The sequence below is a fragment of the Genypterus blacodes genome, unplaced genomic scaffold (assembly GCF_046128005.1).
Source record: "Genypterus blacodes isolate CSIRO-AG114 ecotype Tasmania unplaced genomic scaffold, CSIRO-AGI_Gbla_v1 ptg000057l_1, whole genome shotgun sequence".
In the NCBI taxonomy this organism is placed as follows: domain Eukaryota; kingdom Metazoa; phylum Chordata; class Actinopteri; order Ophidiiformes; family Ophidiidae; genus Genypterus; species Genypterus blacodes.
The window spans coordinates 119,002-140,100 of NW_027466869.1; the positions used below are offsets into that span (position 1 = coordinate 119,002).

General features: G+C 42.0%; 1 protein-coding gene across 3 annotated transcripts in view; it reads right to left on the reverse strand.

The window, feature by feature from the left end:
- Nucleotides 1-21,099, reverse strand: part of triob (trio Rho guanine nucleotide exchange factor b) — an 87,936-nt gene that overhangs the window by 14,766 nt on the left and 52,071 nt on the right. For all 3 annotated transcript variants that reach the window (XM_076152692.1, XM_076152690.1, XM_076152691.1), the window contains 22 exons: nucleotides 19,587-19,782; nucleotides 18,266-18,432; nucleotides 16,586-16,705; nucleotides 15,551-15,649; nucleotides 15,366-15,458; nucleotides 15,036-15,185; nucleotides 14,797-14,911; nucleotides 14,501-14,616; nucleotides 13,191-13,313; nucleotides 12,755-12,949; nucleotides 12,390-12,505; nucleotides 11,461-11,527; nucleotides 11,083-11,192; nucleotides 10,903-10,972; nucleotides 10,694-10,783; nucleotides 10,513-10,605; nucleotides 10,238-10,349; nucleotides 9,905-10,095; nucleotides 9,653-9,754; nucleotides 8,352-8,491; nucleotides 7,343-7,442; nucleotides 4,786-5,038 (listed from right to left, as the gene is read on the reverse strand). In XM_076152692.1, the coding sequence (XP_076008807.1) occupies nucleotides 4,786-5,038; nucleotides 7,343-7,442; nucleotides 8,352-8,491; nucleotides 9,653-9,754; nucleotides 9,905-10,095; nucleotides 10,238-10,349; nucleotides 10,513-10,605; nucleotides 10,694-10,783; nucleotides 10,903-10,972; nucleotides 11,083-11,192; nucleotides 11,461-11,527; nucleotides 12,390-12,505; nucleotides 12,755-12,949; nucleotides 13,191-13,313; nucleotides 14,501-14,616; nucleotides 14,797-14,911; nucleotides 15,036-15,185; nucleotides 15,366-15,458; nucleotides 15,551-15,649; nucleotides 16,586-16,705; nucleotides 18,266-18,432; nucleotides 19,587-19,782 (2,818 nt within the window). The remainder of the gene's footprint in view (nucleotides 1-4,785; nucleotides 5,039-7,342; nucleotides 7,443-8,351; nucleotides 8,492-9,652; nucleotides 9,755-9,904; nucleotides 10,096-10,237; nucleotides 10,350-10,512; nucleotides 10,606-10,693; nucleotides 10,784-10,902; nucleotides 10,973-11,082; nucleotides 11,193-11,460; nucleotides 11,528-12,389; nucleotides 12,506-12,754; nucleotides 12,950-13,190; nucleotides 13,314-14,500; nucleotides 14,617-14,796; nucleotides 14,912-15,035; nucleotides 15,186-15,365; nucleotides 15,459-15,550; nucleotides 15,650-16,585; nucleotides 16,706-18,265; nucleotides 18,433-19,586; nucleotides 19,783-21,099) is intronic.

Sequence of the window (21,099 nt, forward strand, 5' to 3'; positions counted from 1 at the left end):
TGATGGTGTCTACTCTTCTTTTAAATACTACAAGAAATATTTCCTCCAGTTTATAATCAATCGCAATTTTGAGGAGATTCATAAGCAACGTTTCCATCCCTGGACCCCAACAAAGTTATAAATTATTATTTTATACCTTCCCAATCCTCAAAACACAATGATTATTCAATTAACAATGATTATGTTTGAGGCAAAGATTGGAACATGACAACAATTGATTCATTTACGTCAGTGTCACCTGTATACCACTTCACTAATGTCTGATCTCTACAACAATCTAAAACTAATCAATCACATCAAACCCTTTGTCAAAAATATGCTATTAAAATTGTATAGTAGTATTGTTTTAGTTTTTAACAAGATCATTAAACTGTTGTTGCAAGAGTAACACATGCAAACAGTCATACATGTACAGACAAACTTCCAAAACTAAGATTTGCCTCTAGTCTTCTAACTTCGACTTAATAATTTAAGAATATAATGTCTTTGTGCCAAATGTCTGAGCTAAGACTCAACTCTTCCAAATTTCAACAGATGCTCTCTACTACATATTCATGACATCCTGTTATAATTCAGTCAGCGCTCATTTAGGCAAGCACACATTATGCTGCAACGAACATGTCAGATTTACAACGCTGTGTGTGTGTTTCTGTCTCAGAATAGGAGGGAAAGGAGGGGCTGTTGTGCAACTGGAGTGATCCAGAAAGGCTGCGCTGCTCTATGGGAGCATGCCAGGGATTCCAGAGGTGTCACCACGGGAGCATCTCTCGTGTGGTCTTATCTTCCCCAGAAGAAGAAATACAAACACACAAACATTAATTGGTGTGGCTGGAGACGTGCTCCTGCGGTGTGTGGGAAAGCTGCAGGGGGTTCGGCTAGCTGATCCGTGAAATGTGGACAATGCTGGAGAGGGCGTGCCACCAGCGGTCATAGTTAGTGAGGGTGTGGAGTTGCAGAGGGGAATATAGCAGAGGACCACCCGCTGGCAAAAATAGTCCAATGTATTTGTGTGTTCAGCTATGTTAGACCACAGACTAACAATTCCATTCTCTCCTACTAAGCCTATTTTCTATTCACAAGTGTCACCCAGCATAAAAACAGACAAACAATCAACTCATGGCATTTCAGTCAATTTCATATCTCATCACGTAAAGGTGTTTTCACCCAATTATTGTCATTGCCAACAATAACAATGCAAAATACCAATATTTCTTGTACAAATACAGTGCCAAAATTTGTATTTAACTCAGTATCGGGTCACTTTTTTGATTATTTCAAAACAACCTTTTGACTTTTTGTGAGCTTTAAATCAACTACAATATTTTACACAACCTCTATATCAAATCCCATAATAGAACCTAGAAATTCAACATGCGAGGCACCTACCCAGGTCAAGGAGCCAGAACTTGCAGTTGTCAGAATGTCCTCCCAGTTGTGAATCCATGGGAAAAAATGGACTTAGAGACACTAATGACTCGATTCCACGAGACATGTCACCCAAATGATCAAACCGTCAAAACAGTCACTTGAAATCACTCAAAGCATCTCCTCAGGCATTACAAGAAAGTTCAGAATTCCTGCGCAAAATGTAAGATAGTTTGTTTTTAAGTAGTTGTTTTGCTGGGATTTGAAAGGGATGAAATGTGTGTCCAAAGGGGAGAGAAAGTGAAATGCTGCATAGTGGTCGGATCCGTCTCTCTCTCTCTCTCTTTCTCTCTCTCTCTCTCTGCATGGCCCCCCCCTCCCTCCCTTGCGAGTGGGCTGCTGTGAGGATATTGGGCAAGCCTCTGCTTTACCTCCCCTGTTCCAAGGGGACGTCTAGAAACATGCAGCACATTTACCGTATAACCATTTGTAGGAGCGCCCACTCAGTTTGTGTGGGTGGCTGCATATTTCACAGGCATTAAGATGCATAGAAGTTGCACAGTTGACGCCGAAGCAAATATAGACGCGGTTATGAAATCTCACCAGAGCTGAAAAAAGCAAAGCGCTTCGCAGATGCTGGATCCAAATTCACAAACACACTAACATTTCAAGGTTTGGTGATTTCTACCCCAGGGCCTGAATAATAACTATTCTGAACACTTAACACTCTTATAGACACATCTCTGTGCAGATGGCCCTGTGCACACGCTGCAGCTTAGAGCGGTTATGCAGAGTCGTGTACAAAGATCCCCCTGTTGAACTGTGAGCTCCCTTTTTAGTGCTTCAAATACACTCCTTCCTGTGAACACACACACACACACACACACACACACACACACACACACACACACACACACACACACACACACACACACACACACACACACACACACACACACACACACACACACACACACACACACACACACACACACACACACACACACACACCCCCTCTTTATCAATACCACAGCCATTACATCTAACTTTGCATTGATTTCTTCCCGAATCACACTGTTTACTTTTAAGCACAGTTCAGTTACGATTCCATGCAACATTCCAACTTCCATTTTCTTTGCACAGCATAAATGTTATTGTATTATATTATTACTTGTTTCAGCAGCTCACTAACCAACACCAGACCCTGTTTTGACCAGAAAACACACTATGATCACATACTTCAGATGGGAACTACTAAGATTTCATTTCAACACATCCTATAATCACAAGTGACAAACAGCTGCAAGCTATATCCTCTGAGGACACATCTGGTTTGCACTGCATGTGAACCATGTCGTTGATTCATAATGATATAACTTTCAGACCAGGCTAATCCATAATTATGGTCACTTAACTGGAGGATCTATTCTATTCTATTCCCCTGAACAATCTCACAGTCGATTATTCCTGATTCCAATATGCAGCAGGAATGGGGGGAATTCCCAGAGAGCACTCTAATCCCTTAAATCGTCACCCTTCCGTAACTCTAGAGAAAGTGTCCTTCATGATTGGCTAGTATCCTCAAAAGACTGACAAAATAGCAAAGGTTTCTTCATCTCTCATCTTCCTCCTCCTCCTCAAAAACAGCTTCTTTTTTTTTATTCCTCAACCAGCACCACCCCTGCAGTGAAGCTTTGTGAACTTCTTTTCAGCGCTCCCTCTGGCTACACAAACACAGATGCACAACTTGTGGGCTGCTTATGTGTAAAGGATCAAGCAAAAACCAAAGAAGAACAAGAGCTCATCAAGCAAAACAGACACGAGGTCCAAAACGGCAGAGTCGAAATGAAAATAAGAGATTTTTGCCAAAGTGCAACGCAACATTATTAATCATTCAGCTGATTCCAGAGTTTTGTGTATGGACAGTTTGTCTAACCTGTAATCTTAAATACAAATGCATAAAGAGAGGATGTCAGTATGAATCTTTTATTCTACATCACCATAGAAACAAGTGGTACAGCACTCACCCACTCTTACAAATTAAAGAGCGAAAGACACAAGCACAAAGTTTAGTGGCATTTCTTCAGGACACAATCACCTACCTCTTACCAGCAAACCGCAGAATGAGGGTCGGATCTATGAATAGTTTACTTGGCACTGCATTTCATTAGCTATCGCTCCTCTTTCAATCATTTAGTACAGCTAGGATCATTAATTCCGAGTCATTACAACCAGTGAGTTGAATGGATGCGTGTCAATTATTGAGGTCACTCGTAGACTGTAAACAACACTACATGGTCAAAGGCTGCAAGTCCAGACAAGAACAGGCTGAGCACATGGATTCGCAGATGCCCAACACAACAGAAGGTCAAGTCAACAAGGCCCATAATAAACACTAGTACCTGTTGAGAAATGTGAGAAAAGCTTAACTGCTCATTAGACCACATTCAGACCTCACACTTACTGTATCTGAGGACCTTAATGCCACTCAGAGAAGAAGGTGCAACTTGAAAAACCTTCATAATGTACAAGATTCATTTATTCAATTTTGCTTGCAGACAAATGAATGGAATGGGGCTAGAGACACATGAAAGGCTAGTCAAAGTCAAAGGCAAAGAATTACTGTTATTATAAAGCAACAAATTATACAGGATGCTGAGATCCAACAGGCTGAAGCAATATTCAGATGTTGGAAACGTGATCATACATCCATGCAAATGTACTTTTGTGCTTATAGGGAAGCATGTGCTTTTAACAGCAGTTAGGTTTATGTCTTACAGCAATGATCTGTCACATTGTTATTATGACACAGTTAAAAAAGCCCTTTTTGCCAAACATGAGTCAACAACACTTCAGTTACCACAGCCAGTGGAAAAAAGCCATGACTGTTCTTAATAAGACGCTTTGGGTACCACAACAGACTCTGACTTCATATACTCCAGAGCCGTACCCTCACGTGGGGGCCTGCTGCGGCCTGTTTAGAGTGTAATAAAGGTTTCTGAGAGCAATAAATCTGGGGATGTTAACATTGCCGGGAATTCAAAGGTTGAAATTATTTCAACATAATTAAAAGAGAGCTACAGTAGGTATGTCTCTTGCGGGCTTCCCACAGTTGCATAGCAACACCTAGAAAAGAGTGCTTTCCCAAGCAGCTGTTTAGTGAGATGTAAAGGGTCACCAAATGTTATTTGCGAACAAGAAATACATCCCGTTAGCTTTCCCTCATCCTCAAAGTGTCCATATGTGCCTGGATGCGACAAACAGCTGGTTAGTGAGATGTGGCGAGTGGTGTTCTAACATGAAATTCTTCCTATTAGCTTTGCCTGATGTTCTAAATTCTCCTATGTTCTGGAATGAGAGAATTCTCCAGCATGCTAACCAAGGTGCGGATTTGTCAATACAGAGCACACATACTCCTACCTTTGTGGTTGAAGAGCCCCTCCATCTCCATGGAGGACCTGGAGTGTGCGATGCACAGCATGGCGCAGGGAACCAGGCCTTCCTGGGCTGGAGAACGGTCCGTGGTGCGGACCAGACACCAATCTGGCTTATCGTGGAGCCTCTCCAACACCTCCACCGTTTGGCCTCTGCGAACGGTCAGCTCCCCAGTGCTGCCGCCATTACTGGCCATGAAATCATGGATGACGACTGTCAGCTCGCAGCCGCCGGAGAGCTGAAAAGTTAACACACATATCTGTTAAGGCTTTGTTCGCAGTCTTCAAACTTGTTTACATCACAGTGGTTCATGTTTTAGACATATGCTTCAAAGTATTGGAGAGGATGAGAGAAAATTGTGATGTAGCAACAATGAGCAGGACATATCACACACACACACACACACACACACACACACACACACACACAAAAATTCCATTTCCACCCTATTCTAACTATTTCCTGATGCTTTTCAAACATCATTCACAAAAGGTCCTCAAGCTTTACAATAACTTGACGACTGATGACTCATCCTGAAATAACTGAGCTGAATGTGAGCGCTTCACACTGAAAGCAAAGGCTGGTGCGCGCTCTTTTCTGTGGCCATGTAAGACACAAGTGGGATCATTATTAGTCATCTAATATGCACACTGATTCGCCAATACAATTACAGACAATTACAATTATAGATGCTTGTCGCTATTAATGCTTCCATCTCTTATGCAATTTGAATTGAAGAAATACTTAAATTGTCACTAATCTTGTTTCTTTATATTAACTTTATTAACTTAAACTACACAACAAATAAAAGCACAACTATTAAAAATCACATTTCAGGAAGAAAAGAAACTTAAAGGCATTTCATGTTATCTAGGTCTATGTTGTATATTCCTGTTTTTTATTTAGTAGTTGGACCATTTAGGATAAAGGACTTTTAAATAGTCTCTGCAAATGTCTTGCTACATACCCTTTGATAGTGAGGCAAAGCCAGAGAACTGAGGAGCTGAGAAACTGGACGTGATCTCCTGTCCTGCAGCCTCTCCATTGTTTTCCACTCCCTCATTGCAAAAGATTGTGTGTAAAACTGCCTCGTTCTATGGAGCAGTGTTGATTCTACAGCCGTCCACTTCAATAATTCTGAATCACTACAGGAAGAGGTTGACCGAAAAAGCACACGCTGCCTAAGATTTCACAAAGACTTAATGGAATATCTGCAGCCGGATAAATAGTTCCAGAAAATCAGGATCCTGATCCATTAGAACATTCCAATGTTGCTCCCAGAGTCCAAATGTAGCAGCTGGTGAAATTCCACTTTGGGTGCTTGCCACCAAACTACAGTATTTAAGCTGAAAATCTTCCCTCTTGTGTTTCTTCTCCGGAGCAGAGCGGATTAATCTATCTTGAATTGCTCTAAATCAAGCCACTCTAGCAACAATTTAGTGTTCAGCTATACTAATAACTAATTATACAGCAGAAAATTAGCTTTGAAAGGCAACCTCATCTTACTATCTCTGCTGTGTTAAATCCAAAGCTCTAAGGATTTCAAACTGTGCTTTCCTGTCTGGCATACAGACGAGCATCCTCTGTGACGACAGTGTGGGAGGATGAAGCTGCTGACAAACAAGTCAGTCACCAAAGACACACACAACCACACACACACACACGCGCATACACATTTGCAATGGCTCCTGAATGAGTGTTTTTGTAGAGGGAGGGAGAGAGAGAGAGAGAGAGAGAGAGAGAGAGCGAGAGCGATAGAGCGAGAGAGCGAGAGAGCGAGAGAGCGAGTGACAGAATTTGATTTGCATGTACAATAGTGTTTTGGATGTTTATGTCTGTATTTGTCGTTACACTGCAGATACAATAATGAATGAGTGATCTTGTGACACTCAGGTACATGCACTTTCACCCCGTTACATTGGTCTCATGACTTTGATTTACCAGCACAGTGCCGAGCTTTGTGTTGTCAGTTTGCTAAAAGGAGTGAGTTTAGTTCATTTGCAGCAAATTTCCTAACATTACTGTCCACAGCAGCAGGACAAATAGGGGGAAGGCAAAAAAAACATGTGTCTATGTTTTGTTGTTGAGATCCCAAAGGCAGTTTGTAGCTGGTACAGTATTTAAGCATCGTAAATTATTTTGATGTGTGTGTAATTGTGTGTTAGTTACTGTAGCTCGTACTGCATACTGAGTGTAGGAGGACAGGCCTTCTGTGGTGCTATTACCAGCTATAACCACGGCTGACTGTTCTCTGTGAGCTATGATTCTCCCTCTCTCTCTCGATCTCTCTGTGTGACACACTCACTCACACAGACATTTCTGCATACAGAAATGCTCCAAGATGGATTATGTGATGTCAGATGGATAATCAGACAGTTTCACAGGAAACAACTTGCAAAAACAGCTAAGCATGTTATCATTCAGACGACTGTAACGCTTTGTGACGACACAATATGTATGGTCAGCAGAGGGGGTCGGTCAAAAGAGGGCACAGAACGTGTGTGTCGCCTGTGTGTGTGTGTGTCTTTGTGCAAGTTCCTACTTTGTCACTGTCCAGCGTGTTTTGGGAGGTGCGGGAAGCAATAGAGATTGTGTCTGGTTGGCTGCTGGCGTCTCCCTGGCTATCCAGTTCCTCTCCATCCCTACGGGCACACAATACATCATCACAATTATCATCTGTATTACCCTTATTATTATTATTATTATTAATCACCATGCAATACAAATATATATGTTATATTCACATTGATATAATTAGAGATATGTGGGTATAGTTGTATTGCTTTACTTTTGAGATAGCTGATTAAAATGGGTTTTATATGATTTATATTCTATCTCAAATATCAGTTGCATATTTCAAACTTACATTATCATGATTTTCACACCACCAAAAATATTGGAAGAATATGGTCCATATACAAGTATACAGGTATAGTTTTGAGGAAGGCTAAGGTTCTACTTTGATATTATAATTAAGTAAAGTGACTCTATAATGTCACAATATCACACAACTCGGCAGTTCTGCAGAGATTTTAGTCTCTCCTAGTTTAATGTTCCACATCCACTGCACAGTTGAGAGAGAGAGAGAAGTAATGACTAGGAAGCAAAAACAGAGCTAAATGGAGAGTTGGCTCTTAAACTGCTATTACATCTGTCAGGTAGAATTTAGCGCGCTTCCTTAATCAGTGTGTTTAATTAAAGAATTACATGCTCTTGTATTGCCCATAACAACTTTAACAAGGTGATAAATTTGGCAATATTGTGTATTCATTACTTTGATTGTCACATGCCACCCAGTGGTAATAATCAATTAATTCAGGTTTGATGGTTGCATATTATACAGATTTCCGTGATTGTATTTTCATTCTACTTTAAAAACTTTGCAATGATCTAATGTACCAAAAAGCACATCTATCAACCTACAGTACGTGGACATTGACTGAAAACAGGTTCATTTATATAGATAGATAGATATACTATCTCTTTAAGGCCCCTGTGGTGTGGAAAAGCCTGCTCAGTTGTGATTGGCACCGACACTGAGGTGAGCTCACCTTCTGCCCTTTAGCTTAGCTGTGGTGGCTTTAGGGATGTGAATGGGCTCCTTCAGGGCACCACGCAGGTGCACCGTTCGCTCCTGGATGACCTCCCGAATGTGCTTGATCCAATCTTGCTTGTTTTCAATACTTGAAGCCTGGGACACAGCAACACACACACACACACACACACAAGAGGGTCAGATTAGAGTTCAGGTCATTAAATGATCCCAGCAGTTTTTGAAACAATCTGATTTGGACTAACAGGTAATAAGCCTACACATACAATAAAAGAGATATAATGAAATACATGTGACATTTTAACCAGTCCAGTAAAAAGGAGAATAACATCAGCTGTTGACTCATAATAGATAGAATCACAGTATCCGCTCTGTCCCCACGTGTGTTTCGATCCCTGTGATCTAACAACCTGAGGAAGGTGTACCTATACAGACACAATACTATACATGTATTGTATATGCTCATATATCATGTATACTGTACATAGTATGTCCAAGGCACCACTGAGGGGTTTGCAGAGAAAACAAGCCGCATTTGATGTCACTCCTGTGTTTATTTATGCCTGGGAGCCAATGCGTGGTCGCTGCATTTAGCAAAAGACTACCCAGCATATGCCTTGTCCTCCTCCTTTGCTTAGCAACCAGCAGCATCAAGGCTACTGTGCAAATGTGTTACATAAGACACCGATTATATATTATGGTTATAACAAGTTACGTAATGAGCCAAATAGCTGTACAGCACACACACACACACTGGTATTCACACGTTCAGTATCAGCAGATTGGTTCCCTCTCGTTCTCCCTCACATATACACACACATGTATGGACACTGCATCCGCACTGCCTCAGTATGTGCCAACTATCCGTTTGCTTGTGAGCTTGGATTATGACCCATCCGTTTCTGTGCTAACATTTCTGTGTGATGAGTGAATAAGCAGCAGAAAGTAACACTCCGCCCCCCTAGGAGTGAACTTTCTTGGCTGAACAGAGGAACTGTAGGATGTTGTGGGGGAGGACCACAGACACAGAATGACTCTTGCGCATGAACAAATTCACTGCTGCTGTTGCAGGAGTGTAATGATATTATGGGCTATCTTCCTCTTAGTACAGTGCCGGAGAGAAACTAAATTGATTTACAAACCAGATATTTCTCTTTTTTAGACTTAACCTGGATGTGTCACATTAGATGCTTTCATAAACGCCAACTCCCTCTCCCGAAAAAAACAAACACACACATAAGTAATCCACCGGCCAAACTTTACACCTTTATCGTCACTGTTTACATCACGTGGCCTTACCTTGAGGACGATTTTGTTGTCTGAGGTGGGTGTCCTGCCCACCCAGAGGGCAAACTTACAAGGATCACCTTCCACATGTTCCGTCACCCCGAGCTCTGAGGTCTGGGGGTGAAAGACACAATGCAATTTGATGTAAATAGAAATGTAACACTTTTTCACATTGTTAAGACTAATTATATAACTCATACATTCTGGCCGTAACCAAGACAAACTACACATTCTAATCAACTTATAAAACAGTATAATACTTACAAAAAGTTTGCTTTTGAAGAGGTACTTGCTGCGCCCATTGGAGTCCTTGACCTCCTTGCTGAAGACCAGGGACATCTCGAAGAGGAAGAGGTGTCGGTCGCGACCTTTCCGAATCAGAGTCTTGGGATCCCAAACCTGGAAGGACTCCTGGAGAATCAGCTCTCCTTGGGAGTCGATGTTCCCATCAAACCCTGAGCCAGTGAAGGGAGAGGAGGAAAAGAACAATTGTGGATTGTTTGCACATTTGTGGGTGGCAGAAAGAGGAAATAACAATGAAGTGGAGTTGCAGCTGAGTCATTTTGTGTTTGTTTGTTTGTGTGTGTTTGTGCCCACCATCCAGCATTGAAAGGTGCATGGCATCATTTGCTCTCTTGGGCACACTGAGCATCACCTCCAGCCCGTCCTTTATCTCTCCTTTACCCTCCTCGCAGCATGTCAACAACTCCTGCAACAAACAGCACGCACACAGACACACACACCCACCAGTTTACATAAAGAGTAAATGTAGAGCATATTCCTCAGAAAAACATAATCATTAATGAAGTTATTTTGTTAGAAGTGCAATGACTGTTATTTTGTTAGAAGTGCAATGACTGTTCATAATGTACCTTAAGGAGCAGCTGGTACTTAGTGATTCTCTGAACTGGTTTGATCAGGTAAGAGGAAATAGAGTTGGCAAGTCGATGTCTTTGCTGGATTTCCTGTAAAAAGAAAACATCTTACACCAGCTGTTCATGTTTCACACAGTTACAGAAGCATCATATTACACATATAAGTGTAGGTGCTTACATCAAAGTAAGGTCCAGCGTGCTCCAGGATGAGCTGAGTGGAGTCTGGCTTGTTTTTACAGTAGTTCACATACATCTGGAACTTGTCAGCCTGAATAGGAGAAATAATGCAAAATAGTAAAGAAACAAAATCTAATCCTTAAAAGGTGTACAAACACTGAATTCAGATAGTTCCACTCCAAAAACATATAAGTGCTTAATGTCTCTTACCCAGGTGACAAAACAATGGCCCACATCTTCAGGAAGCTGTTCATACTTCTCCAACTCCTTCAGGAAGATACTGGACGGGCAGAAACAGATTTAAGTCTAGACTACTGTGTGAAAGCGAGTGTGATTCATCATTCAGCCCTACAGAAAAGCAGACATCGAGAGATATTGTTTGACCCTTACTTGTGATGAAACTCATAGAGGTCCTGCATGTTGCCAAAAATGATGTGTTCTTTGTTGACGATGCCAGGAGGAATCTCCTCCACACCGCTGGTCATCTCCCACAGGTATGTCTGGACAGACACACAAAAACAATATTAAACAGTGTTGAATCACCTCATGACCAGCATTAAATTGCAAGAATATGTATTTCCATTCAGCCTTTTGTTCTGAAAATGGAAGTTTAAAGTGAGACTAAGTGGGTAAATGTGGTGATAGCATAAATCACCATACCAATTCTATAAAGTGTTGTTTTCCCGACACTATATGACTCAGCGTTTACAGTGTGTGTATATGTGTCAGTGTGTGTGTGTGTGTGTAAGAGAGAACTGAAATACTTACATCCATACACTCTCGTAGGTCTCTGACGTAGGTTTTCTCTGTTTGAATCAGTTCAGCCATTATAAATCTGAAAGCACAGGTGCAGCCAATAGTCAGCACTCAACACAGTCAGGAGTAATCATAAAACTAAAAAACTGTTCAATCATACACTTAAAGTGATTCATGAAAGACAAAGTATATTTTTCAATGGATTAATTGGCTTTGGTTTTATTTGTTCAGAATAAAGGAAGGAAGGAATAATTCATTGCGACATTAACTATCTCTCCCTCTCTCTCTCTTTCTGTCCCTCCCTCTCCCTCTCTCTGCAGGCTGCTTTTGATTGATGTAATGCAGCATTACACACAAACACAGCGTGGAGTGATTATCAGCGATGACAGCGTATAGCGAGCAACGGTTGAGACACAGAACCCTCGGGGTAACACAATCTGCTGTTAAAAAACCCTTGTGTACTTTGAAGAGGCTCATTCTATCCAGTGTGCCATTTCTAAACATTGACTTTAACATGTCACCATGTAATTAGCTGAACATGTCAAGCATTGGTGTTTCACTGCAAATGTCTGCTTAAGACTTGTGAACATATGTTATTTACAGGCTATTAAAATCCATCGTAAATCACATCAACGCATTACATTACGTATTCTATACAACATTCAGCTCACATAGAGCTTCTGGAGGTACGTTACTGCTCTGCTTCCTCGTTTAAACATGTTCAATATAATAGGCTGATGTCCAGCAGAGGAAACCCCTGCCATCATCATTTGAAATGCAATTTTTAATTGAAGCCATACAAGGCCTGAACAATAATGTATTCTCAGAATTTATTCATCTGGACATTTTCCCAGGTTGCATATGAACCCCCGATATGCCTCAGTAAAGTTTCAGACTGCTCATCCGGTCGACTTCAGGAGATATGTATCAACTTCACTCACTCTTTCCTCCGTGCAGACTTCCTTTTCTCCTCGTTGAGTTCGTGAGCAGCATCCCTCAGCTTGACCTCTAAACCGGGAGCGCTTGCTGGGATGATGTCCAGTTGTAGCCCTTTACTCTGGAAAGACAGGAGATATAGTTTTAAGTGCTAAAGCAAATGTCTTAAAGCAAATATTTACATCGTCACTTATTCCTGCCTCTTAGCTTCCTTCTCGTTTTGAAATTGTGGGATTTTAAATATGGACTCAACCTTAGCTCTCATCATACGCAGTACACAACTGCCTTTTATGAGAGGAGTGTAAGAGTTTGTCTCTCAGAATACACAGGGGAAAACAACGGTTTGGGAGCTTTGATGGTGAATACTCACGGCCTTGTTGGAGTCGGAAGATATGCCGAGCGCAGTTTCTAGGCAGGTACGGTATTTGTCCATGCGGAGAGAGAAGTCCCGGTAGCGCTTGTCCACCGAGGACACCCATTTCTTTATCTCCAGGGCATGGGCGTGGCCCTTGTCACAAAACCCATCCGCCAGCTGGATCAACAGCTTTACTCGCTCTTTGGTTTGCTGTCAATGGAGAGACATTTAGAGGCAGAGAGAGAGAGAGAGAGAGAGAGAGAGAGGAGTGTTGGGGATTGCTAGGCACAATAGCTTGTTCACCAACACAATGAGAGTGACACAGCAAAGAGCAGACAGGACAATGTGTAACCTGGTAATGGGCCTCAGAGGAGCATGTAGGACTGTACTAACACACCAAAATACTCACAGGCCGCCATAGACCGATGTACACACAAACGCACATACATACCTTGGCTGTAATCTGAAAGTCTTCATGCTCTTTCAGCAGCTCCTGCGTGTGGTGAATGCTGGAGCCGGTGGATGTGTGTGTGGACAGGTAAAACTCCCCAGTGTCGTGGATCCACTCCAGGGCCTGTACAAAAAAACATGACCAAACTTTTGGATTGTGTGGGATTTTAGGTGTATTTCTTTTATGGGATTTTAGGTCTACCCCTGATTGAACTGAATTGTCTCTCTCTCTCATATTCACACACATAAACACACACATACACACATTTCTACATAGACTCCATGACAAAAGGTGTCTAGCTTTTGAATTATTCCTAAATATCAACTAGACTCCTGCCTATTTTTTTCCAATATTCTTTTCATGACCTTGGCCTGCAGGTGATGCCTCTATGACCAACAGTGGCATAAGTCCTACAGTCAAAACACAACAAGCATTTGGACCCTGGGGTTAAAATCTGGATAGCCATAGAATAGTGATGTCCCAGAAACATGTCTCCCCCTGCTGTGCTGTTTATACACCACAAGAGGGAGCTAAATATCTGTCCACAAGAGATACCTTAGTTATTGGTTTGCTGTGGTATCTACCTTCATCTACACACTCAAAACAGACAACCCAAAACATCAGCACAGTCTGCAAATGTGGATGGAGCCTAAGTCTTCCCGGAACAGCTGCAGGGCTGAGACTGCCAACATTTCACAGTCAGATGATCCGGGCGATTGGGAATAACAATATTTCTAATAAAAACAGTCACATGCTAAGAGGTTGAAAAGTTGTTTTCATTCAGTTGTGTCTGAAGGGGAAAATGGGTGGTTGGAAACACATGGTTGGCAAAGCTCTATAATAAGCTTAGTGTTTAAATTTACTGGGCCACATAATCATAGCTGTCTTTAAGCCTGTCATTGTTGAACATGTTTGCCAACCTGTGTCACTTCCAATAGATTTGCACCGCATCATTCCTGAGACGATTCAAAGCAGAAAGGCCGAGAGCACAGGCGGCACGTTTGACTTAAAAAGGGGACAAAATAAAGGCGAGAGTTGCGTTTTTTTCGGGGAGACAGCTCCATTTGCCGATTCAGTTCCAGCCAAAACAGGAGGTAATTACGTAAGACGGTGGAGCCTAACCTCTGTTCTAGCAAGAGTAATCGTGTCGACTAGTGAACCAAATGACACAATGTGCTAATATGCTTAATGATTAGAATAGTAATCAGGTTTTCCGTCTACCAGACACCGTCAACATGGGAATCCAGCATTTGCCTTATGTTCAAATGCTGCTTATTGCCACGGCAGCAGATACAAACACGTGCACACACCTGTTTGGCACTGCGTTCAAACACTACATATTGCTGGCACTGGTCCAGCCTCCGCTTCCGCATGGTCCAGAAGTGAAGCACTCTGTTCTCTCTCTGCAGCAACTCATTCAAGATATCTGAAACAACACATTCAAAGATGAAGACAAGCAACTGCGTTAAAATTTTAAAAGGAAAGGTAACACTGAAATACAGACTCCAGTCAAGGTTATTGTTACTACTACCTTGTTCGCTTTGAAGATGCTCTACTGGTTATTGATAACAAGAAAGAGAATTGATAAAAGTGTTCATCCACTTACTCTTGACCTGAGTCTCCGGAGCTTTGACGTGGGACAGCATGCCGGGCATGTTGACACTGTTTCTATGCAGGTACTTCAGGAAGACATCTGCATTACGCCTCGCCAATGTACAGGCCTGTAAGTGTACAACATGTGTTACAAAGTGTTACTTACAGGATCAAACATTGCAAGTTCCCTTTGTGCTTGAGCGCAACAACAAATTCTGTGTAATTCTTCGGGCAATTCAGCGCAGAATTCACCTTGAGGAAAGCCTCTTTCTGCTCCAGATGTTTGCTGATCATGGGTGTAACATGATCTGATTCACTGTTTGGGCCCAGTTTATCAGCACCACCGCACCAGTCCTCTTCTCTTTTATACTCCTGCTCCAGGCTTTCCAATACACTGCACACCTAGACAACAATTACACATGAAATTACATTGCATAGACTCATGCTGTAATCTGTAAAAGTAACAGTATATATGATTAAATAATGGTCTTCTGCTCCAACACTTTACACCTATTAAGAGTTGAAAAACCTCTTGAACAAAGAGTAACTGCTGGAATTATCCTGTGCATCATGCATGCATACCTGTTCAGAGGTCTTGTAGAAGGCCACTGAAGCATTAACCAGCTTAAGTCGGTCCTCCATCTTCAGCATTAACTGCTGCCAGTGATCTGCCACCTTTTGAATCAAACAAACCAGTTTGCCACATGCAGCTCTCACAAAACCTCATCTGTAATGCGTTTTCTTTTCTATCAAAAAGGAAGCCTTACCTTTTCGGCACAGTCTCTGATCATATCCATGTCGTAGTGGTTGGCTTGGAGAAGAGCTTCAGCCTTCTGCTGCACCTGGAGTGCACTTTGATGGGTTTTCTGCACACAGGGAAAGGGGAGGTTGGTCAGAGGAAAAACAAAGAATCTATATACTGTATATGGCCCAGGTGATGAAATGGTCAGATTATATTCACGTCATGTTTATTGCTCTGAATTCTGGAGGGAAAACGAGATATGAAAGCCAAAAAAAACCCACTATGAGGTAATTTATTTTGATAGCGGCAAGCCCGAAAAAAATAGGCTTTTGCACTTGCTTTACTTCGACTTGGAATTGAAAGTACAGTTGGAAAAGAATACATTTTGCGATCTGTGATAATGTTTGTGGCATTATACATAAGATCTGCAGCACATACAGTAGGTGATTCCTATATCAGCAGCTCTGTTCTCATCATGCAGGGTCCATTTTGTGTGTTAGGGAATGCGTTTATGGTGCGCATATTAAAATTCCACCTTCATATGCAATATGCATAACCAAACTGAAGAAATAATCCCTAACAGGCTTTTTTCTTCAGAGTGTGTATATTGTGTGTGAGGGTTGCAGAAGTAGGTCAGGTACAGGCCTGCATTAAAATGAGCCAGGCTCGAAAAGGGTTCAAAGGAAATGTGCCCTGCATAATCAGCAGCAAAGGAAGAAAGGTGAGCAGAGGCAGAAGAAAAGGAAAAGGGAAATACTATTTATCCATAATTCCATTTCATGCATTGACTTGTGATGAGGAGGGCACGCAGCAGACATGTGCCCAAAGAGAGAGAGACAACAGGGTGGAGGATGAAGGGCATTGAAAGTGAAAAGGTAGGTGATGAATGGCGGTTATAAATGAGGTAGAGCGGAATGACGGGGGAGTGAAGAAATGAAAAGATGACGTGAAACATTGGGAAGGGAGGAATGTATGGAGTGGGAGTGGGGTGGGGGGAATGTGGTGCAACATCCTAATTATTATAGAGCAAAAAGAGAGATCAATTTTTTTTAGTCTCTACCTCTATGGCGTGCTGGAACTGCTCGTGCTCCTTCTGCAGTTGCTCGGCTTCTTGTAAGGAACTGGCTGTGATCAGACCGGCGTTCAGCATCGACTCGCCGTTTCGGATCCAACCGAGCACCTGCAGCACACACACACGCACACACACAGCGCAAAGCTCAGGTCATGACTTTTTAGTAATTTATTATTTAATATTTATACTTGCGACAGATTGAAAGGTCACGGGAAATCTGCTCAGGAAGACGAGGGAGTCTTCTGCTCAGTCCTCCTTTTTTCTTGTTTTATTTCCCTCTCTACCTACACTATGTCAGCCCTCTAATTAATTTTCTTTCCAGGTGCCCTTCGTCTTCACCCTTTCTCTGTCTCTTCTCATCCTTTCTTTTTGCATCCTCCCTTCATATCTCACCACACCAACACTCACCTCCCTCCTTACTCATCTTCTTTGCAATGCCTTTTTGACCCTCTGCACCCAATTTACTCGTTTTTTTTACCTGGACAAAGCCACATATACCAAACATCAAAAAAGTTTGCCTTCTGAAACATCTCTCACTCTCTCTCTCTCCCGCTCTCTCCCTCTCTCTGACTCAGTGAGCCCACCTGCTGTGCGGGTGACAGCAGTACTGCAAATTAAGCGTGGCTATAAAATTCAATGATGCAACACAAGTCTGACTCCCGTTTTTCCGTTGCTTCAACAGGGCCAAAGTTTCCATTGCACTCCGAATGTCCCGAGGCAGGACACACACACATAAGAGTTACAGATTGAAATTAGAGCACGAGGAAACAGAAATGACATCAACACTAACAGTATACAGACCGTATACTGCAAACGTTAGGGTCAAAGTCCCAACAAGTAACATTTCGATCACATAATGACCCCACATGTGACTAATCTAACCCAACTCTGTGTGTTGGTTATTTCCTAAGATTCATTGTCTAAATCAAAAACGAAAAAGATTTAAAAACTCTCCACTCACATCAATATATTGAAATACGTAATCCCACCATTATAGGCCTTACCTTAACCCTTATAGACTCCTTTTCTCTGTTGAAAACCTCCTTCGCTGCCTAATTTCTGTAGGTTAGCTGAGTCATCCTCACGGTGACGTACAGTAATAATGTTAAGTTTGTCAACATATTTGTCTCAATGTTCATTCTAGCGTTAATTGGAGCATACAATTGCTTTTAAAATACAAGTAAACTCCACACAGACCCTGGTCATGTTGCAGCCTCTTTCCTTTCCCATCTGTCCATTCAGTCTATCCTTCTGTATTTAATGTATATTCCCTTGTTTCCTTTGCCTTTTCCTTCCCATCATGCATTTTCCTCGCTTTTCTTTCTATGTCACTGTCCCACATGCCCCACAGTCAGAAAGAGTGATACAGACGAGTAGAAACAGTGAGAGATTGTTGACACAGAATGAGTCATCTAACTGCAGTTGCGTACAAAGAGAACACACTATAGCCTTTCAACACTTCAATACACACTACTGTCTGTCTTTCCACACATCAATTTGACCTCATTGTAGCACAAGGTGTGTGTGTGTGTGTTTATAATATACAGCACGTGTGAGCATTCTTGGGCACATGTATGAGGATATTGTCTAGCTTAATGCCACAAACTGAACATACTTGGTTTATAACAATGTTGATTAAATTTGCATCATTCTTGTTTTGGTACGTACCTGTTTGACTTCAGCCTGCAGGTGTCTGAGCTGGACACACTGCTCCAGGTGTCTCCTGTGCTGCTCCGCTGCCAGGTCCAGCTCCTGCTGCTTCTCATGGAGAAACTCCAAAAGGTCCTGAACCCGTGTGGCCATGTCCACATCTCTGTCACACAACAGCTCCACACCTGCACACAGGATGGTTTCACTTTATCTATCACAGGGGCCATCTATTCTAATGATCAGCTTTACGCAATCCTCATATAGTTTGGAAATGGGCAAACAGGAAAAGGAGGATGGAATGTAAAGTAAAATGTTCTACACATTAAGAGAAATAGCTATAGAATATACTGTATGATGACAACAGATATACAGATTCTTGACAAAAAACAAAAAAAGTTGTTAATAAGATTATAAGGTTTAGCCCTGTGCTCCATGAAACACATGACAATACACCACAGAGTGCAAAAAAACTTGTACTTCTACTTCTTGCTGGAACACTTCTGCACATTTGAGTGACAGGCAGTGTAGGTACTGTCTCTTTAAAAAACATCCCCACCCAAAAAGCCTACTCTGTTCTGATTGGCCGGCTGCGTCAGGCCTGAACTGGGAACGCACTGGAAGACTGTGAAACATGGATGCTCTCCAAACGCATGCTTGCCTGCTTTGTATCTCATGGGTGTGTCTACCTCGCTGTGTAGACCGGTAATACATAGACATGTTATGTAAGCAAGGACTAACAACAAAGAAGGACTCATCAAGGAGTGAGGACTAATTAAAAAACAATTATTCTTGGAACATTCAAAGAGCTATGGCTTTGTTTTCCAAGATCCATTTCTATCAACGCATCAACTTCTTCTGCGCATCTTTGATAATGTCTAACACACATTCCCATTCCGCCCATTATTACGATAAAATGAGAAACAATAATGATAGAGCACAACATGTCACCTTTATGATAGCCAAAAGAACAAGGTGTGGTGCTGATCATCAAAAAAATGTATTTGTGTGTGTTGCCCAACTGTGTCTATAACCAGTGGGTGAACATGAGTCTGAGGGATTAGGAGCTCGTCTGCTTTCATCTCCCTTCATTCCCTCCTAATCTTTCCTTCTTTATCTCTTTTTTAAATTCTTAGTTTCTCTTTTTTCAGCTTTCTCACCGAAACCAAACACACCTCTCAAGCCTCCTCCGCCTTCACCGATTTAAACCATTTTTCCTCCAGTACCAACTATGTCTCATGCAATTGTAATCCTCCATCTGTTTTGGATTGCTCCTTCTTTTCACTGTGCCCATCCTCTACATATTCGTTGATATACTGTGCATATCTATTCCGTAGCTTACCAGAGGCCTGGACCTCTGTGACATACTGCAGCAGCTCCTGGCCTTGGTGGATGACGTCAAAGGTGAGGTTATTCATGGTAAGGGCCTTGTCTGCATGATGCTGCAGTCTCTGCTCGGCCAGCGTCAGGTCCTCGGTGTCAAAGTCACTCATCTGTTGGGACAGTTCCTCGTTCCATGATTCCAGGTCTGAGATAATCTGAGGGTTGGGTTTGGGAAAAGCAGAGGGAGGAGAGAGGAAGAGGATTAAAGGCAAGTGGCTTTATCTAAAAATCTTCCAATGACTGTCATGTGGATCCGTTATTGATTGAGTCCTTCACACTTGCATCGTAAACAAATGAGGCCGCACGAAGTCAGTGAGACGGATAAAGGCCATGAAGCGGGAGAACATATTACACTGATGACGCTCGGCTGGTAAAGCAGACGCACTGAGACGTCAGCGCTCGCCTTGGAGAGCCCACACAGGCTGAATCATGGTAGCAGGGTCACCTTGGTCCTCATTCAGCTCTGTGCTGCTCAGCGCTGAGTAATATAGGCTTTCAAATATTGACCAATGTCAGCACTAAGGGGAGACGCCACTCAAATCAACCTAATTCCAGCTGATCTTAAAACATTGAGGATTATACTGTGTATGAATGTAAATATCAGGATGAAACTAAGATACTCTTGTTAGATATAATTTCATCTCGATCTCTTGTGATTCCCCGGGCTATGAATTTTGTTTGGGTTTTTTCTTATGGTGGCTCCATGCCAATGTCTGATCTGTTTGCCTCCCAGACCAAAAACACATTAATAGAAGTGATATACTCATTAACACTTACCGTACTCGACTGCTTCAATTACTACAGTAGACAACACATTCTGACCTCGAAATACATATACAAATACAGAAAATTATCAGACTTTAGGAGTTTCTTTCTAGGTCTGAGATACATATAAACTGTCAAAACAAAATTGCAACAATTCTTCCTTGTTTTGGCACTTTTCTCTCTCTCGCTTTCTTTCCCGTTTACTCAAGCGCTTTTGGTAGTATAAACTATGTCTCTCTCTCATTCTCCAGCAGTGACTATCTGTGCTGCTGCGGTTTCTCACCAATACAAACACAAACGAAGTAACTATGTTGCAGTATTTTACTGTGAACTGCTATTTTGGGGTTTTCTAGTTGATGCCAATGCACAGTGAGTGCCAGTGTGTGTGACAACCGAAGGCTTGGATCTTTCATCATAGATTAAAACCAAAGAAACAACAAAGGCAAGAGCGTGAATTGGCGTTTCAATATTTCTGTAACATTACTCCGAGTTTGTATATGGCTAGAAACACAATATATAATTTGCTGTAGTTGATCTGAGCTCTCAGGTTCTTGCTTTCTCTCTTCTGACATCATCAAAGCACCAACAAATCCATGTAAAATCAACCACAGTTCTCCTTAAGTCTTTTCTTTGTTTGTGTCAAGCTCAGGCTGAACCGGTTCTGCACAGACTGGCAGGTAGAATCTCCTCCACCTTTTGCTCAGCTT